General features: G+C 44.3%; 1 protein-coding gene across 1 annotated transcript; it reads right to left on the bottom strand.

Annotated features, from left to right (window-relative positions):
- Nucleotides 1–217: 217 nt before the first annotated feature.
- NPY1R (neuropeptide Y receptor Y1) lies at nucleotides 218–4,892 on the bottom strand. The gene is made up of 2 exons (XM_052778414.1): nucleotides 4,068–4,892; nucleotides 218–3,947 (listed from the first exon to the last, which is right to left on the bottom strand). The coding sequence occupies exons 1-2, from the start codon at nucleotides 4,764–4,766 to the stop codon at nucleotides 3,489–3,491; spliced, it is 1,158 nt and encodes a 385-aa protein (XP_052634374.1). The 5' UTR covers nucleotides 4,767–4,892; the 3' UTR covers nucleotides 218–3,488.
- Nucleotides 4,893–20,096: the final 15,204 nt, after the last annotated feature.

The raw sequence follows: 20,096 nt of genomic DNA on the forward strand, positions 1-20,096 counted from the left end.
ATTATTATCCTTTTTTTAAATGAAGATGTGAAAGCTGTGGATTACTGTACATAGTGACAATGACACAGCCAAGAGATATGTGAAAAAAGCAATATGGGAATACAGAAGCATTTATTAAGATGACATACAAATATGCTGGTGTATTTAGATTATGCAGAACCTTTAAATGTCTGTGGTGGATAAAAGTGAAGTTTAAGATGATAAAATAACTGACAAATGAAGCAGATATTAATGTTTATTATATAGTTACATTTGTCATTTAAGGCTATTAAATAGTTACATTTGTCATTTAAGGCTGTAGATTTTACATGAAATGTATTGCATGTAAATAGTAAGATACATTATAGATCCCTCACTGTTTCCATTTTTCTGTTAGTAAAACTTTTCTACCAGTCTGAAAGAATAAGAAGGATCTTCAGGCTTTTGAGATAGCAATCAGCATGTGCTGAAGTGTGGGAAGTTTGACAAAACAGCACATAGGAGGAACACATATCAAACCAGAATGACTGAGAAATGACAGAGAAACATGAAACCTGACAGCTTACCCTGTAAAGAAATTTAGCATATAGAGGATGAGAAGCCATGCTGGAGCTCTGAAAGTGAAAAAGAAGATTAGTGCTGTAGCCAGGTGTCAGGAGCGCAAAGTCTCCAGCGGCTTTTGAGGACTCCAGTGTGAAGTCACGAAACCAAAGACAAAAATTCTATTCTCAGTAGATGTCATCTACGCCCTGCAGATGTCAGGTCAGCACCTCGGAGAGACTTTTGTCTTTGTCCTCATAACAAATTCTTCAGAAGAGCAATGAATTTGCTTCTGAAATTCTCCAGATGGATTTTCCTGCTGAACATTCTTTACACTGTGTTCATTTCCACTCTCATTTCAGGCAGCATCCCCTGTGCTATTTTTATGATGATGTGCTAGCCTGCGTCCTTAGCAGAGGCTCAGAAAGGCTTCTTGCAGGGAAGTGAGGAAACATATAAGAGAAGCCTGGTCCTAGGACAGCAGTGCAGTGGAAAAATGGCTCCTGCACTTAACATGGAAAAGCCAAAGGAATGCTCCTACTTACACTTCACCTTGTTTATCAGGCATTGGTAGGCAAAAAACACCTGACACGCATTCTCAGGAGACAGTATGAGACGGTATCAGATGGGCTGTATGATATGAGACCGTACCTCAAGCAGGAGAAAGGTTGACATAGGAGGAATTATGTTGCTATCCCACTGGAGACCTCCGAATCTTAGGACACGCCAGTTTTAGGTCTCTGCACCAGCAGGTTCCTCGAATGTTGCTCCAACACCTACTCTGTATAAACGCGCCATCAAAAATTTCCAGCAAACTAACTGGAAACTTTCTCAAATAATTCCATTTTCTTCTTCCACTAGATTGCAAAAAAGTTTGGGGTTTGGGTTTTTTGTTTTTTTTTTCAAGAATGGGAAAAAACATAAAATTCACTGCATTTTTTTTCAAGTGGGAAAAACCTACTGTCACATTCTTAATAGAAAAACATGGCTGCATTTCTACATTATATCTCTTTGTGAAAATACACAACACTTAGCCTATGAAAATTATTGTAAAGTGATAGAGGAATAATTTCAGGAGACTCTTGTCAAATTATTAGCAACACTCTCCATAGAGAACCACAAAGAAAAGGGAAATCTCATAAAATACAAAAGGGCAAAGCTCTGAAAGAAAGTTATGTCTTAACATTCATTTTCTACTTTCCTTCTCTGTTCTCAACCACAGAAACCTCCTTTTTCATTAAATTATCTGCCAGTAGAGAAATATGTGGAATTACTATGCACAAGAGCACATTGCTACTTTAATATTCTACACTATTTATAAGACAGCACAAGGCACAGTTTTTGACTTTTAAATACTGGCAAACCAAATAATTTTCAATTCTTAGGCATTTATCCATGTCAAATTTAGGACATATTAAATTCACCATCACATCCTGAGATCTTTTTGCTCAGAAAGATATCAGATCAGATTTCCATTTACGCTACATTTACATTTATATCCATTTTAAAGACCCTTTTCTCTGCCAGAATGGTTTAAAGTGACCTTGCTAAAAGAAAGTAGGGTCTATACTGGACTTTAAAAAGCTGATTATTCAAAAAGGCATTGATTATACAGCAAAGTACACTGTATGACACAACCTCAGCTGGCTCATATTGTTGTAGTTTCATTTACAGCAGTCGTTATGTGGGTTTCCCTCAGCTGGAGATCTAGTCATGTATATTTTGTCTAATTAGAGGATATATATTTTAAGCAATAACACACAGAGCTCTATCGTATATATTTGGCAAATATTTCTGCACTTCAACCAACTGTGGAAACTGTGAGTTTGCAAGCTAAACATAACAATTACAGCCAAACTATATCCATACCCTCCATTGTCTTGGAGATAATCCATGCTTATACCATTGTATCTGAACACAGAATATTATGAGGCTATAATTTATATAGATCAGCACTAATTATTATGAAAAGACTCAGGTAGCTAAAGCTTATTTTTTTAATACCAGACCTGATTTTCACTGTCACCTGCAAGGATGGAATTGAATGTTCAGACAGTGAAGAGTCTCACCTCCCTTTGGATTCTGGACATAGGTCTCAAGGAGAATTCACACAGTTCAGGACAGACAGTACATTTCATCCCAGCAACACTAACTCCTGTCAGTGATGGCAGATGAAAATGGGGTTTGGGTTTTTTAAATTAAAAAGCCTGTATTATTAAAATCAGTTGGGACTGAAGGCCCATTTGTGCCTTCATTTGCTGTGGTGAAACATCACAGTTATCCCATTGTGCTCTGTGGAATTACTGTAGGGTTTTATTCTCGTAAATGAGAACAGAATTTCTCTCTTAATCCTGTCTTTGAACCTAAGTGATTACAGCCTGAATTGCCTCTATGAATGAGACAACTTCATGTCCCCATTTAACAAATTCTACAGGTTTCACAGAATCATTTTCTGCATGCCTACACTGATTTTACAGGATTTTAACATCGATCAAAAGCTGGATTAAAAAAGAAGAAGAACTCTTCAAATCAGAATGTCCTAATTTTATGCTGGGATGGGTGTCTTCTGTAGTGACAGCCTCCCTGTGGTTCATATTGTTTCTAATGGTCTTAGATGGACACTCCTGAAAACTACTTCTTTGAAAAAAATCAATAAATATACCTTTGTGCTAAAGCACACAAGTGTACAACGAAAACAGAACAAAAGACAGTTGATGAAAACCATAGGTAGTAGCAGGTCCGACTATGTCTTATAATAAGATTCAGATATAACTGCTGCGAACATTAAAGCAGTAAAAGGGGCAAAAATGCACAGCGTATAATTTCAAAGTGACAACAATCAAAGTTCCTTGGAAAAAGAAGAAAAACATTACCCATTTTGTACTTGTTACATAACTGTGCTTGTCCCTGGACATGTTTCACCTGCAATCACACTTCCAGCAGTTTGGTGCAGAATTGTTATTACTTCTTTAGATTTTGTCATCATCATCGCTATTTATTTTTTTAAATGCGACTGGGCTTGCCTGCTTTAGAGAGGTTTTTGAAACATCTGTGTGCATGGTGGACATGGCTATAGTCTCATAATCCTCCTCACGGGAGCGGAAATGACAAAAATGAAATAAAAACTGCAGGTCCCTTTGGAAGTTCTTGTTGAGAAACCCATAGAAGATGGGGTTCACACAGGTAGAGATCATGGCAGTGAGGTGGCAAATCAGGAACAACAGGTTGTGGCTGCAGGTAGTGACTGGCAGAATTTCGTGATTCCAGTCAAACACGATATTGAAGATGGTGAGAGGCAGCCAGCAAACTGCAAATGCGACCACTATTGAGATCAGCATGATGTTGATCCTTTTGGTTTCAGAGGATCTGTACTTACTGTCTCTCATCTTGTCCATCATGTTGTTCCTTTTTTTTAATCGTATGTATATCTGCAGAAAATTCAACAAAGAGAAACATGGGGGATAATTTAACCTACAACCATCATCTTTGCAAGGATAAACAAACATCAGATGGAAAGAAGTATGTATCGCAAAGGGATTCTCTCTTACCTTCAAGTAGCAAATAAATATAAAACAAAGCGGTCCAAAGTACTGGATCACCAAAAGTGTCGTGGTGTAAGAAAGCCTGGCAGTGTCCAAGGGGAACAGGTCCAAGCACACATATTTGTCCTTATATTCATCAAATGTTATGTTTCTGAAGGGTTCATCCGTTAATACGTGGTAGATCAGGAAAGGCAAAGAGGAAGCTGTGGCTAAAATCCATATGGCAGCAATCCCCATGTAGGCATGTCTGTTGTTCGGCCTCCAGCCACGGGGATTGATGATCAGCTGATGGCGTTCGATAGCAATGAGGACTAAAGAAAAGACCGAGACGGTGATTGAGGCACATTGCACGAAAGGATTCAATTTGCACATGGCCTCCCCAAAAATCCAGTGGTCCATTAAAGTGTACACAAAGGTAAAGGGAAGACACATGATGGTCACTAGAAGATCAGAAAAGGACAGGTTGACAATGAGGATGTTGGTAACATTGCGCATCTCCTTTTGTTTCAGAATAATAACAATCAAGGCCAGATTCCCGGAGACTCCCAGAATTATCACAGTCCCGTAAGCCAAGGCCAAAGTGAAGACCATGGCCAAAGGCACACGGCAGTCCTCATCCTCAAACTGCAAGATCTGCGAGCTCTTCTCCGAAAAATTCAGGTGACCGGATATATTTCCCCGGGGGCCGAGAACCGAAGTATTCATGGTGCTTCCGACTCGCTCCACGACGCTCACAGCCGCCCCAGACCGTTCCCGGAGTTCAAAACACGCCCATCAGCCCGCCAGGAGAGCCCGGCCCGAGCCCGCTCCTGGGCGCCGCATCTCCCTCGCACCACCTGGGGAGAAGGGAAGAGGCAGGGCCGGTCACCCCCGCGCGCCGAGCCCGCCCGCCGCCCCCACGCCCGCCTCCCTCCCACCCCTGCCCCGGCGCGGAGCGGCGGCCCGCCCGGGTCCCGCGGGGGCGCGGAGCCGCTCCGGGCTCCGCGCCGCCGCCGCCGCCGCCGCTCTCCCCGCCGGTGGGGATTGCCAAGCCAGCGGCCGGGGAAAACCCCGCGGGAGGAGGGCGGCGGCGGCCGGCGCCCCGTCCGAGGAGGCAGCGGGGGCTGCCGTCCGGGGGAAGAAAGGCGGAAGGCAGGGTCGAAACGCGGGTCTGCAAGCGGGGGACGCGACCCCTTCCCGGCCCTTTCCCGCCGGCATAAGTTACGGGAAATACCGAGCTGAGAAGCAATTTCGGTCTTCCACCAGCATAGCCTTTAAGTGATGTTTTACATCTCCTTCTCACAAGTTTGATCTGCAAAGGTCTGCTTTCTCAAGCTGCTCTACGTGGAATTATATCCAGCCATCGCAGGAGGGGGAAAAAACCCCATCTGACTAATGTGAGGGGCAGAAAAATTAACTCCAGAAATTGCTGCATTCTTTTTTACCGAGTACATACACTTGATGTTGGGTGACCGAGTGCCGACAGCAGCGCTGGCACTGAGTCAAAGGCACATCAGGGACTCTGAACACCTTAATCTCAGCTAGCAGGGCTGTGCAGCAAAGAAAGAACAAAACAAGACGAAAGACAAAAACCAGCAGAAATTAAACACTGCAGAAAATTTCTTTACCCATGCAACACAAATAGGCATGCCTAAATCACCACCCCTTTGCAAGGCCTTGGATTTTAAAATCAGAGAAATGCAGGGATATGCATACAGGAGGAAAAAAAAAAAAAAAGATAGCTAACCTGACACACCTTTACTCCAACTCACCATTAGTGGCAGCCACACCGAATCTGGAACTTTCTCTCTGCCCACTCTCCCATGAGCTAAATTTATTGCTCACTTAACCTTAGGTTATGGTAATGAAAGTAATGCCACTTAAAATTCACACAAGTGGGTTTCAAACCCGGTGCCATATGGCACTTATCACAAAAGCTGTAAAAACATTGCCAACTAAAATGTACTTCATTAAAAGTTACCCTGAACGGGTGAGCTTTTGGTCTTAAATGATACTTGATATAAATCTCGGTTCCATCTAAGTGTCCGGAGCAGAATCGTCTTTGTTGCTGGTGGCAGACACCCTTTTAACCAGCCGCGTGCTGGGGACCAGGGCAGGGGCTGCCTCCTCACTGGGGCAGGGCCAGCGTGTGAGGGCTGGGCTTGCAGCTCCAGCTCCTCCTGAGGGTCAGCCAAAGCGTGACCATGCCAATGCCGTGTCTTCTCACTGGCATCATGAGCTCACCTCAGCTGGCTCTGCTGGTTCTTCATAATCACCACATGGCTACGTGAAACCACGACAGGCGATGTGGCTTGCCTCTGAGTGACATTTTACTGTCAACATTAACATCAGTGATTTCGGACAAAAGGCATCTCTGCCTGAGGTTTGGCTGCTCTGATTTTCAAGCTAGCTAGGCATGCACCTGAGCATTATCTCTCAGACGTGCTGCCTCTGCTAACTAAATTTATCAGGTCTCCCTAATCCATGAAGTGTGGTTTAGGGTCCGATAAAGAACCTCCCACCCCCAGGGCCTCTTGAAGCATCGCTTCAGCCAGAGCCAGAAGTAGGTGCTTTACCCAAAGGGCAAGCATGTGGGTGATGTGAAGCCAGGACTCCTCAATTCCAACAGTATGACCTTATCCCAGCCTGAAAATCAATGTCTGGATTTAATCATGATCTCCACTGTCACTCATATAGCACGAGGTGGGCAGTCCAGCCCTGGGACTTGATGGGCCGACAGCAGGAGCAGAGTGGGCAAGGAGCCATGTCCTGCAAGGAGAGAACCAGGCAGGTTTTCTCACCAGCTGGGACCAAACTGCACCCAGCAATGAGGTGTCCTAGGTTTCAGGCTCTTGGTTCTTCTTTTCCCTTAGCCAAGCTCTGCTCTTGCTTATTTATTAAATATCAAACTCAAAACCAGAAAATGCCACTGCTGCTTCTTCCCTCGCCTCTCCCCATAGCAGAGGTGCAACCTAAGAGCATGGCTGGGAACCAGGTCAGAAACACAGCACTGCTGGCAAGTGACAAGGAGTCCTTCCTCTCTGCCCACCTCTCCAAAATGGACCAGACATCAGGAGGGGATGAAGCTGCATCTCCTGGACAGCTGCACTGTTACCTGTCCCCTACCGCACCAGCTCCCAAACCATGAGGGAGATCCCTCCCCATCCTGGGTGCTGGCATGGGGTGGGGAGAGCCCACAGCCCTGCAGACCCCTCTGGGTGATTGCACAGTGTCCCCCACCACACATACCCTTCTAACTCTCCAGGAGGATTTTGGTCAGAAGTTTAGCACCAACAGGCAGAAAGGGTGAAATAATGTGCTGTGAGGTGACTGGAAATGCACTGTAAAACTATTGGAGCTCTTCAAAAGGAAGCCCGAAATGCTGTCAGCCCAAGCCGGTGGTTCACCCAGCCACCTACAAGTCCAACCTGGAGCCTGCCCCTCCCTGGGATTTTGTCATCTGCACCTAAGAGAGCAAGCAAACACCAGCCTAACCGGCACGCAACCACTCACAGTTACGGGAAAGCAACCGCAGGGGAAACTCACCTTGCAACTGCTCTGCCTGTCTGATCTGCTCGGGGGCCGGCTCAGGAGGCTGAATGGAGAAGAAGGAGTAGGGAAAGGGGAAGGATCCTCTGGTATTCCTCCAGCTGAGATCCTAAAGATTGGTGAGGAAGGCTGGAGACTCCCCCTTAAAGACGAACTCCACCTTATCCCAGTATCACATGATGGTGCTCTGCTGAGCAGGTCCTGAAAATCTCACTGCAAGCACATCACCTTTAAATTACACATCTGGGGGTGCGTTGCCTAGTAATTCCGAAATAAATGCAATCAAATATTGAAACAAAAGAGGAGGGGGGAGAGCGCAGGGAAAAGCTCAGAAGGGAGACAGTTTCAAATCGCTGTCTGGCTGTTTCAGCATTTTGTCTGCAAGTTATTGCCATCTTGTGGCCAAACTAAAGATGGAAGTAGAAGCTTTATTGGAAAGGGGACGAGGAGGCGATTTTAAGTATAAGGAGCAAGTTACAAAGTTCGGGTTTGACTTTTTAAACCAGTACAACCAGCTTCTGGTCTGTATTTATCATGAAGAGTGATGACTGGATTAATAAGAATTGTCAAGTTGCTGTTCTTGCTATTTTTTTTCAGCTAGAAGTAATAAGAAACTATTTTAAAAATAAATTAAGTCACTAAAGTATCAAACCTCAAGAAAATACAGCTGTCACTGTGGCCCCTGTGGGTATTTTTCTGATTCATCCCAGCCAAGTGGTTCACCATCCTGGATGACCCGTGAAAAAGAAAGGCAGGTTCATACAGAGCAGTGAGATATTCCAGGGAGCTGGAAGGAAAATGGAGCCCTGAAAATAAAGAACAAATCTCCACAGTGAGGTACAGAGCTAGAAAGGTGGTGGCTGTTGCCTTGGCCAGCTCTTCTACTTATTTGGAAAGCTCCAGTTCCCAGCAACCAGAATTTTTTTTTTTTTAATGCAGCTGGCATGAGTAGCTCTGCAAACTGCTACCAGCTATAGGAGGAAAGTTTACTGTTTACTGGACAAATTCGTAAAAAGCAAAATGAAAAATTTTATTTTCCATTTGCTCTTTTCATGATCCGGAAATGCCTTACTCTCTCACTCACAAAAAGCACTGCTGCAGAAGATCTACTTCTATGGGCATAAAAACCAGTGAGTTTGGAAGTCCGAGAGAAGTTACCCAGATAAACTTAAGCAGCACTTTGAAAATGCCCTGAAAAACCCTGCAGGCTGTATCAGGAGTTTGGATTTCTTGGAAAACAGAAGTGCACTAACTGTTCCAAGGCTCCAGATTAATTTTTCAAGTGTAAGGAGATACATGATCTTACATTCTTACCTTCAGGCATATTTCTATTGTATGGCGACACTGTTACATCATCAATAATTCTCAAGTGAGGAACCATGTTAATTATAGCTAAAAAATTAGTTGCACACAATAAATGATTGTAACATTTTTTGCAGTATGAGCCTCATGGGAAGGTTTCAGAAGCCAGCACTGAGGTTGATGTTTGCACTGTATTTCCAGAAGCTCGGCTCAACTGCATTGTAACTGCAGTCCTCGATGTGAGAAAGGAAAGTGCAGGCATGCCCCAAGGTTGCTGACATTTTAACAGCAGCAGCCAGAAGGTAAGTACAAGCTATATACAATGCCTCTCAAGAACTTCAGTCATACGTGGGTCATGAACATGCACCGGTCTCCATCTGAGCAGAGCAAAAGTGGATACACTCAGGCAGAGATCTAAGCTGAAGATCCCATAAAGAGCATATTTCTGTCTGAAACAGTGACACTCCAGGACATGTAGAACTGAGGACTCATTGCTGTGGATGTGGAATGACCCATTCACATTACAAAAAAAGGAGAATTATTGTCCAACATAGAGATTTTAAAGGACAATAGATGTATTGCTAGGCAGGGAAAAACTCTTTTTTTATGCCAGGATGATCCCGCTACTTCCCTGTAATGCTTTTACCCATATGGGCAAGATGGCTATTTTAAAAATTAAAATAAGCATTATGTGATACAGAATTGTAGTACTCTGCCAACAGGTATCCAGAGCACAGATACATTTTTAGGACCAGTTCAGAATAAGAGGCTTGGGTTTATATGACAAGGTTTTGGTAGCAGGGGGGCTGCAGGGGTGGCTTCTGTGAGAAGATGCCAGGAGCTGCCCCCATGTTGGACAGAGCCATTTTCACCCGACTCCAAAATGGAGCCACCGCTGGCCAAAGCTGATGGGCTCATCAGGGATGCTGGTGGTGCCCCTGTGATGATAACATATTTAAGAAAGGGTAAAAAGTGCTGCATACCAGTTGGGAGAGAGAGGAGTGAGAAAAATGTGAGAGGACCAGCCCTGCAGACACCCAGGTCAGTGAAGAAGGAGGGGGAGGAGGTGCTCCAGGCGCCAGAGCAGAGATTCCCCTGCAGCCCGTGGTGAGAACCATGGTGACACAAGTTGTTCCCCTGCAGCCCATGCAGGACCATGGTGGAGCAGATATCCATGCTGTGGCCCGTGGAGAGGAGCCCACGTTGGAGCAGGTTTTCTGGCAGGACTTGTGACCCCACGTGGGACCCACGCTGGAGCAGTCTGTGCCTGAAGGACTGCAGCCCGTGGAAGGGACCCACACTGGGGCAGTTTGTGAAGAACTGCAGCCCGTGGGAAGGACTCACGCTGGAGCAGTTCGTGAAGGACTGTCTCCTGTGGGAGGGACCCCATGCTGGAGCAGGGGAAGAGTGTGAGGAGTCCTCCCCTTGGGGAGGAAGGAGCGGTAGAGACAACATGTGATGAACTGACTGCAACCCCCATTCCCCATCCCCTGTGCTGCCCAGGGGTGTGGGAGTGTAGAAGATTCAGGAAGAAGGAGTGAGGTTGAGCCTGGGGGGGGGGGGGGGGGGCGGGTGTTAGTTTTCTCTTTGTTTCTCACCATTCTACTCTATTTTTAATGGGTTAACCTACCACAGAGGCATTAATTTGGTGTCCTAGCAAAATCCAAATAGAGAAATGCCATTGTTTCTGCCACAGAAATTTCCAAAGTTTCAGGTAGGTATCATCTTCTTTTCCTCCATTTTGCCATTAGTCATGAGGATCTCCACATCAGCAGTAAATTAAGCGATTAGTAATACTTCACGTTTTAATCATTAATATATACAAGAATTTCAAACATCATATAAACACAGGTGAAGCAAGCCTCACAATACTTCTTTTAGACTACGGAAATATAATAATTACCTATAAGAGATTAAAGATAGATCCTACATGTCACTAAGTGACCTCAACTCACAGCGATGGCAACAAATATTCATAGTTATTCACACTGCAGACAGATGCAAGGTCAGGCTTTAAATAGTGTCGTGGAGCAATGGAAAAGGCTGCCTCAGTCACTGAGTCTTTCAAACATATATTCTATACATACATGTATAACCTGAGTGTTACTACAAGCTTCCTGCTCTGCCATACAGTTGTGTGCCTACCTCAGATGACTGAATCTCCTGGAGCTGTATCAATCTTCTCTGAAGCATTTCACATACATGTGCGCACTAAAACACACTAATAAATAACGACTCTAATAAACAGAGACAGGCTCTTTGCAAACTCTTTCCATTATAGCTATATAAAATACATGTTGTGCAGTAAATGCTGCATAGCATCAGGTAGGTTCTGTAGGAAACTCGGGCTTTAGCAGTTCCTAGCTGTTCTGTGCATCTCCAGTCTCAACACCAAGCTGAATGTCTCGAGCTGGAGCACCTAGCTCACAAAAATGTCAAATGCTTCCTCAGTATCTCTTATTCACTGTCAGGACATGAGAACACTGGAGCAGCAACATAGCCATTGTGTTAAAGATTACCCTTTTCCAGGGAGTAAATTTTTCCAGTGCATCAAAGGCACCCTGGACTGGAAGACTGTGTTTGTTTGTGTGCGTATGTTTATTTGTGTGAAGGCATGACATTGCAAAAAGAGAATAAGTACAATAAACAGAACACAAGTATCTCAACTAAAGAAATAGAACAGCTTGAGTAAAAGAGTACAGAATTTCTTTGAAGCAAAAGCATGGCGAAGGGAACAAGATGTTTTTAAGAAACACATGGAAAAAATATGCCAAGAGATCAACCCATTAAAATTCTCTCTCACTGTAACTCTCAAAAACAGAAAAGAAAAGATGCCATAAAATGAGGCTGTGACTTTCATTACAATGTATTGTCATGTGTTCAGGCAATGCACTCCCTCTGTAAAACTCACAATCCACTGAGTGAAAGAATACCACGAGACTTGTTTCTACACTATATAAAACAAACTGAAGTCACCACTATGGAAATGAATGGAAACACTCTCTGAAGGTTTTTTTAACTTTATTTTTATTGTTTTCATTTCCTAGTAATGAACATCAGTACCATTGAAATACTTGCATTTCACATTATGCTATTCACAGATAAGGGAACTCACGCTCCTTTGGGGCAAAAGTCTGTCATCAGTAGACTAAATAGGCATTTTGCTGTTGAGTACAATGAGAATAGCAGCAAATTCTCTGTTTGGCTAAGAGCATGTTTGTTCTGCAATGACTGCAACTGACACCAAACATAACAACACTTCATTTGACTGCTAATGTCACAAACCCAAAGAAGCTGCGTGAATAATTATGTGATTAATCTCTGCTGAGAGACTTGCTGCTGCAGTTCCATTTTCAACAATACAGCCAAGCTAACTATTGTAAAGCTATCCTGATCATGCGCAACATCACTTAAAGACTGCTCGAGATAGAACCTAAATTATGTCCACCCAGCTAAAATCCTAAGTCACGTTTTCTGCTACAGCTACCCCGCTCTGTCCATTCAGGGTTCAAACTCACATACACTCACACACAAGCTCTCATCTGGCTTCAGATGAAGCAGAAATAGGCCATGTGCTTCAGCATGATCTTCCAGAAGGGACATTAACAGTCAATAACACCAGCCAACACATGTGATGACACAAGTTAGGCAGCAAAAAGGATCAATTACATTCTCACCCTTTATTAGCTCACCGTCAGATGTCCTGCCTTTCATGGCAAAGACATCTGAACCATTGCAAGCTTTTTAGTAGTCCGAGGCTCGCTGCCTTCATGCCCAGCTGCTTTATGTGAGCTAAGAATCTGTGGAAGGGATGGGCCATACAGGAGCCAAGCATTAGTAGTATTTTTAATAGTATTTTGTCATAGTATTTTAATAATATTTTTGTGGGGGATGAACAGCTGGGTTGATGTGTGCATTTCATGATGAAAAGCATTTCAACCAACAGAAATGCTTTATGTGTATCTCACAAAATGCCTCAAACTCTGTAGTAGCTACATCCTACCATTTTAGACTGTCTTGCCTATTGATAGGTGCTCTGTTGGTAGCAGACTTTACAATAACATTAGACTGCGACTCATGGCAAGCTTTCACTCAGGATGACCGACTGCATGCTGTGGAATTTGGACATTAGGTGACTTAGACCTTGGTTTTTTGTGGAATTCATCATTTCTCACCAACTTCAGTTTGAGCCTTTACTTCTTTCACAGTTAGGCTTTAGAAGCTAAATTTTCAAAGATACTGGGATGAGACTCCTGAAGGAAAGATACATTCAGGAATGTGTTAAGAAAATGTCAAAATTAATTTGTATTCTTATAACCACAGAGTTCTCTCCTGTATTTTTTGTTGTGCCCTTCTGACTCTGGAATCCCAGCCTTCCCTCTGCGATGCAGCACTTTTCTTCCCCAGCTCCTCCAGAACGGGTACCTTTCATCATCACCACCTCTTACTTCCTGGAGGACTCCTCCATGGTTTCAACAACCCTATGGAGGCTGGTTTCTAGGGAACTTGTACTACTATCTGTTGTCAGTCCTGACATTAGATACCTTTAATGTCAGTACCTTTCCTATCTCTAGATCACCTATTTTATTATTCACTAGTATTACTGGCAAGACAGAGGTACACAAACAGTGAAAAGGAAAAAATGATAATGGTCTGAATAGTAATTGCCTCTGATGTACGCAAGTAGCAGGGATCAGTTGTCCAAATACAGCTGAGAGAAATCTGGTGTTATTTACAGGTCCAGGGGAGAAAAAACCCAAACCCACACCTGCCAGTACATTGCTGGTTGATGAACTCTCCTGAAATAAGACAACTAACAAAACAAGTATGATATTTTGTTCTTAGAGGAAATTGCTTTGAGCAAGAAACACTTGTCTTACTGACTGCTCTTCCTAAGAAGCATGTAATTTCTCGAGACTGTTTGGGAAACTGTAGTAGTTGACTGCCTGCCTTAGAAACGGTCAACATGGAGGTAGGCTCTTTGTACCTCTACGAAGGTACAATGGCATCCCACATAACCCATGGCTGTGCAATGCAAGAAACCGTAATTTCCCATTTGTGGGCTCTGCCAGCAAATGTAGATTATTTTTGAAGACAAATGTCAGTCTGCTGTAGCCAGAATTTTTCATAGAAAGACAGCGTCTCTAAAACTTCCCTCTTTCCAGGAGGGAACTTCCACTTCAAGCAGTGGGGCCAGCAGTGTGCAAAGCTTCCCCAGAACAAGGGACACCCAGGTAAATCAGTGCCCTGGGAGATGGTTTTAATCACCCCCATTGCAGATTAGACCCAGGGTGGATTTCTATCTTCAGGTCAAATATTTGCGTGAAAAGCTTCAAAGCCATCAGTGTTAGGTGGGAAGATGGTCGAAAATGCTAAGAACAGCTGCTCAGCCCTAAAAAGGATTAATTTTGTTCTCCTTTGTGACTAACAGGAGAACTGTCTTAAAAGGATGAGATGGATTGGCACGTCACTTCCACCTGGCAGCTCCCTGTGCTCCACTTGCACATGCAGTGATTCACCAGCAGTGGGTGGTGAATAATGAAGAAGCGGGCGAAAGAAGATGGGACGCAATCTTCCTCACCATCCTGAGCTCATCCGCTGAAGATGAAGGTTAATTGTTCCTTGCTCATTTACCCTAAAATGAGTATTTTTTAACCTAAGTTAAACAAGGGACCTAACCGGACTTTTTGAAAGTTATTTTACAATATGGTTGCTCCAGCTGTTTTGTCTCTGTGTGGTACAGTCATTCACAGGCTAATTATACTGACAGCTTTTCTGCAGTGTCGTGTTAATATACATCAACTGTCGAAAGAGTGCCTTGGCAAATGGAAAAGTCATTACATTTTCGTGTCAGATTCTGCCACTTGTGCTCCCAGAGACCTGCACGTCACTCAGTTCTCCAGTAGCCCTGTAATTGGACTATGATCAATGACTCTTCTTGCACTAGAAGATAGCAGCTGGTGAGAACAGCAGAATTTGTCTTTTCATGCTTTGTGCTATGACATACCCCCCAACTTTTACGCTTTAAAATACTGCTCGCTTAAAAAAATGCCCTGCCTTCCCACTGATGGCCCAGGTAAAATTAAAACCACCCTTCAGCTATTTGCCTCTGTAAGAGCCGAGTTACTCAACTCACAAAGGAAAACTGTTTGGGGGAAATCCGTCACCTCCCACCCGTTCTAAAATAATGGTAAAGATTAAAGGGTCTTCGAGCAGTGTGGGTAAAATACCAGCAGAGCTCCGCTCCGGCCAAAGCGAGGGGAACTAGAGAGCGCTCAGGTCAGCGCTCTGCGGTCGCCCGGCTCTGCGCACACCTCCCGAGCTCCCGCGGCACGTACGGCGGTTCGCCTCGGCAAAACGCTGCGTCCTGAATTCGGGGTGAGAAACGGAGACCAGCCCTTAAATACCGCCGAGCGCGGGGTCTGGTTACAGTCTCGCTGCATTTCCATGGAAACTCTAATTGTCATACCGTGCAAGCCTGAAATCACAGGCTCCGGATACCGCCCGGAACAGCCTCCCGAAATGCGCCCGCGCGGCGGCTCCAGCCCCGACCCCGCCAGCGGCCGGGCGAGCGGCGAGCACGGCGGCCGGCACCGGCACCGGCACGGGCAGCGTCCTGCCCCGGGGCCCGGCCCTCGGCCGCCGGGGAGCCCCGGTGCCTCCGCAGCACCCGCGTAAGATGCGCCGGCAGGCAGCCTGGGGGCTGCGCGCTTCCTCCCGCCCGCGGGGAGCCGCGCTCCCCAAACCGCGGCCCGGGCCGGAGCTATGAGCGGCCGCCCGGGGCTGCCCGCCTCGCCTCGCCCCGCGCTCCGCACCCGCGCTCCGCACCCGCGGCCCTTTCCGCCTCCCGCCGCCGCCAAACCCCGAGGCGCCCGCAGGTAACGCAGGGAGCCCTGCGGCCGGCAAGTTCGCGCGGGGGAGCGCCTTGCCAGCAAGTTTGCGCGGAAATCGTGGGGGGCTGGCTTCAGCCGGGGGGGGGGGGGGGGGGCTGCCGCGCCGCCGGCGAGGGCCGGCAGCGTCCTGGCCCGTCCAGTCCCGTCCCGTCCGGTCCCGTCCCGTCCCGGCGCCTTGAGGCCGAGGCGCTCCGGGGCAAGGAGGGGTGCGCGGTTTCGGCCGCAGGGCTGAGCGATTCCCTAGCGAGGTGTGGAAGGGCAAAAGCAGCAGTCGCTCCCGGTTTGGTCCGGTTCTTTGCCTTTGCAAGGCAGGAGCTGCCACGCTGCCTGGCATAAAATGTACTCACGCCTCACAAGTTTTCTGTTCTGGCCAACAAATAACCCATTACATTGCATAACATTTCCTTGGAGCAATAATCTTATTAGGTGGCTTTTGCTTATTTTGGGAAGCTGTGTTCTTGTTTTCCAGGATGATGTCGCAATTCTTCATTTAGTTAGGCACATAAAGAGGCATACCGTTAACGTGCATGAAAATCCATTTTTCTGGACTACTGAAGTAATCTCAGTCTTTTGAATTCTCCCAGGTTCTCAGACTAGTTCTTGCTGTTGCGTGTAATGAGCAAGAACGTTTGAAGCAGCGGCATTTCATCTTTAGCTTGTGTTGTGAATGCGACTCTTCAGTGGTTTCAATTTTTGGCTCGGAGGTTATCTCAGTCTTCAATGATGCGAGGGCATCATTTCTCAAGCAGTAACAACTACTTTGTTGTAGTGTGCTTTCCTTAAGATTAGGTGGTCATGCAGTTACAGCCTGTCATGTTAACTATTTACGGCTGTGTAGAAGTTTAAAGACTTTCTCTGACTTTATTTTCTACACAGTCCTGATATCACTCCTGTGTTACGGCGGCAGAAAGGTTGTATTTCTTAAGGCATTTTCACATTTTGCTTCCTCCCTGTATGTGTTCATCTTTATTTGGTTTTAATGTAGAAAAAGGTCTCCTAAGACAGTAAATTGTTCACAGCTGTAAAAATTAATTGTCCTGTTACACATATTGAACTGACTGGACTATACAGGGACCAGCCAGTCAGAGTTAACTTAATAGGTACTAATATTGTAGGATATAAGCTCTTATCCGTGAATAAACCTTAATATAAGTATCTCATCTAATAGAAGGAATATTTTCTGAAAGAACAATTGCCTTCAGAGGAGGATGGTTGCCTGCCCAAGTTTTGTGTTCTTGAAAATTTCCCTTTATATGTGTACAGAAAGAGAAATGTCTAGCCTATTCACTCGCCTAAATTATGATTTATGGATTTTTTATTTTAAACAGTAGCTTTAAGTGAAATAATGAGATTAGTTATAAGATTTTAAACACATTAAACTAGCATATCTTCGGTTATGTGGTACCTCTAACTCAGCTAAACCTGAATAATGGTTTAAGTTCTCCCTGTCACTCTCAGGCCTTAGATCAACTGCAACTGAAAACTCTGAAGCATGATTTTGGTGAAAATAATCAAAGTAATCAGAGAGTCACACTGAGCTATATCACAAATGAATGTGAGTTAAGGAGGTGTTACTTGAGATCTTTCAAGATCATGGTACATCAGCTGTTATAAAATACATTTTACTGTAAAAGGTAATCACAAATATTCCTTGTACTTAGTGTTAACTGCATTCATTTGATTCTTACAGTAAATATTCAAATCCACCCTGGATCCTGCCACAAAACTGCAGTCCCTCCTGCCTTGTGCAGCCTAGCCTCCTGTCTCAAGCATCCCATTGAAACTAAAGGAGAACCTAAGCAAACCCACTTAAAGTTCACAGGGTGTGAGCTCATGCAGATGTAGCTGACCACGGTCTTGGGGAGTGTACACAGACCAGGGATACGGAAAGGGGACCTCATTTGCTTGACTGATGTAGGAGATGAAAGTGATCCATCTTTTGGAGCTGACAGTTAGAAAATCTCCATCAGGTGCCTTCAGATTGATTAAATTTGATCTTGAAAACAGATGCAAGAGCACCCTGGCACTGTGGTGCATTCAGTTTAGAAATACACTTCAAATACGAGGAGAACAGTTACAAAAGAGGCTATATTATTTAATTCTATTTCCCACAGTGGGACTTTCAGGAATCTTAATTTCCCTCAAAACTATGGCCACGTGCTGCACCGGGATTGACCAACCGACAAGAGGGAGAGTGAGCAAATCCCCCAAAACAGAAGCGCCTGTTAAAGCAAAGCAGGAAGATAGATGCCAATAAGTGCACACAGCCCTGTGAAATCAGTGGTATGCTAATGCAAGTTTGGGGACTGCAGATCAATGGTACAGGAGGAACACTTTCATTTGCATTTTTACTGCCAGTGGCACTCAAACTGAGAGTAACTGATTCCTTTTGAGCAGAGGAGGAAGCTCAGAGAGCAAGAGATCCACTTGGCAATTTTTGAAATTTCGGGGGAAAATGAAAATAAAATTCTCTTTGGGCATTTTGCAAAGGGAACTTCTGTCAGCACAGCCGTTCTCTGTTGAAACCAGTGGATTATAGTCTTCCTCCCTCCCTCTCTGTCTTTCTGTCACTCTGAAACTGTGACTACAGGGAGATGGTGCAGAAGTGGCTGCAGTGCACTGCAGACTCTTGTGGTGTCCCGAGTGTCCAGCCAGGGCCTGACCAGACCATGTTGTGGCTTCTTCCAGTGCTCCTTCTTCATGGAAATCAGGACTTGTGGTAGGGGAGATGGCACCTTCTCAGCTCTCACCCAAGGCACAAGGCAGTCATAGCTCAGGGGAGATGGAGCTGGAAGACCCACGCTGGTCTTCAGAAGGACTCCTGCTAAGCTTCTTCAATATTGATGTGTCTCAACAAAATATGTCTACTTCAGCAAAACCAGCATATTCACTTTTTGCTTTTAAAGAATTCTATCAAAAACACAATTAACAACTCTGCTAAAATTGTACTGCAGAGCTTTATGTGAAGGTGTAGAAATCTACAGAACCTGGCAACAATCTTTCAATTACATTTTTAAGAAGAACTCAGTAAACATTCATTTAATAAACATGTTCCAGTACACATAAAATTTTGTTCCTTGGTCCTAGTCCTAGCATTACCTGTATGGAATATAAATTTCTAGAAGAGAAAATAATTATGGTGCATCTGACTTGAGATTCTCTTCACTTTTCGTTACCCAAAGCTGAAAGTGACAGTAGGAAATAACAGCGACACCACTAGATTTTTTTCAATTCTCTTCATAAAATTCACTGATTAAAGCTAAGCAAAATTGAATGAAAATATACAGACTTCTCTTCAGACCATAGCACATAATTGAAATGGAATGGACTAACTAGACAGAGAGTTTTCTACCAGTAGGGATGCCTGCTTTTTCTCCACGCACTGATGAACCTATGGCCTAAGATCAACCTTTTCAATGACAGCTGATATCACCAAAAAGTCCAGGGAGGAAGCTGCAGTTTTGGTACATGGATCAACAAAACTTTCACACATACATAGCTGCTATTAGAACTTTAGCACCAGTGTGTGGTTTTACTACTCAGTATGACTTTCAGAGAAATATGACTATGTGTGGGAATTAAATTATTGCTGAAAATACCTGTAGATACTCTAAAAGCAATCCTAATTTCCAGGTTTCTGAAAGAGAGACAGCATCTGCAGTTTGTTTCTCCTTTACAGGTTAGTCCTTCAACCTCGTGTCAGTTAAAATAGAAGACTACACAGAATGATCCCTGTTAGCACAGAGTTACTTATGTAGGCACACAGAATAAATGAAAAGCTCATTCCTTCAGAGTCATCACCACTTTGAGAGCATTGTAAGAGTTTCTGAGGTTTTTTGAATCTCATGATGGTACTGGATTTCCTTTCCTCTTTCTTACTGGTCTTCCTGTTCTCAGTCTATGACTGGTTGGTTAGTAACCAAGATATGGACAGATCTAGCTCTTGAGTAAATTTTCATTTCCCTTTCTCAGGTAACTCCTGATTGGTTTCAAACCTGATATCAGGCAATGGGATGCTCAACTAGTAATGCTTTCTTAAGCTGTGCAAGATATAAACTGGAAAAGGCAGGTGTCCAAGCAAAAAGAATACTGTCCAGAATTACACTACTAGCTTTTTCATTATTAACTCCTTAGTTATATGCAAGGGTTTTTCGGACACACTTCTCAGCTAAGATGAATGTGGTAGTGCAAAGATAATAGAATGTTCACCCTGAAAATATTAGGCAGATAATATTTCATATTGAAACGCAATGTATGGTTGAAGTGGCTTTCCTGAATCAAAAGAGAGTCTGCAGATTTCAGATGTGTGCAC

This window comes from Harpia harpyja, chromosome 2 (genome assembly GCF_026419915.1).
Source record: "Harpia harpyja isolate bHarHar1 chromosome 2, bHarHar1 primary haplotype, whole genome shotgun sequence".
NCBI classification, from domain to species: Eukaryota; Metazoa; Chordata; class Aves; order Accipitriformes; family Accipitridae; genus Harpia; species Harpia harpyja.

Excerpts from the sequence above, each read along its gene's own strand:
- NPY1R (XM_052778414.1), bottom strand. The coding sequence starts at position 4,766 with ATGAATACTTCGGTTCTCGGCCCCCGGGGAAATATATCCGGTCACCTG. Across the intron at positions 3,948-4,067 it reads TATTTATTTGCTACTTGAAG|ATATACATACGATTAAAAAA; the intron begins GTAAGAGAGAAT and ends AATTTTCTGCAG.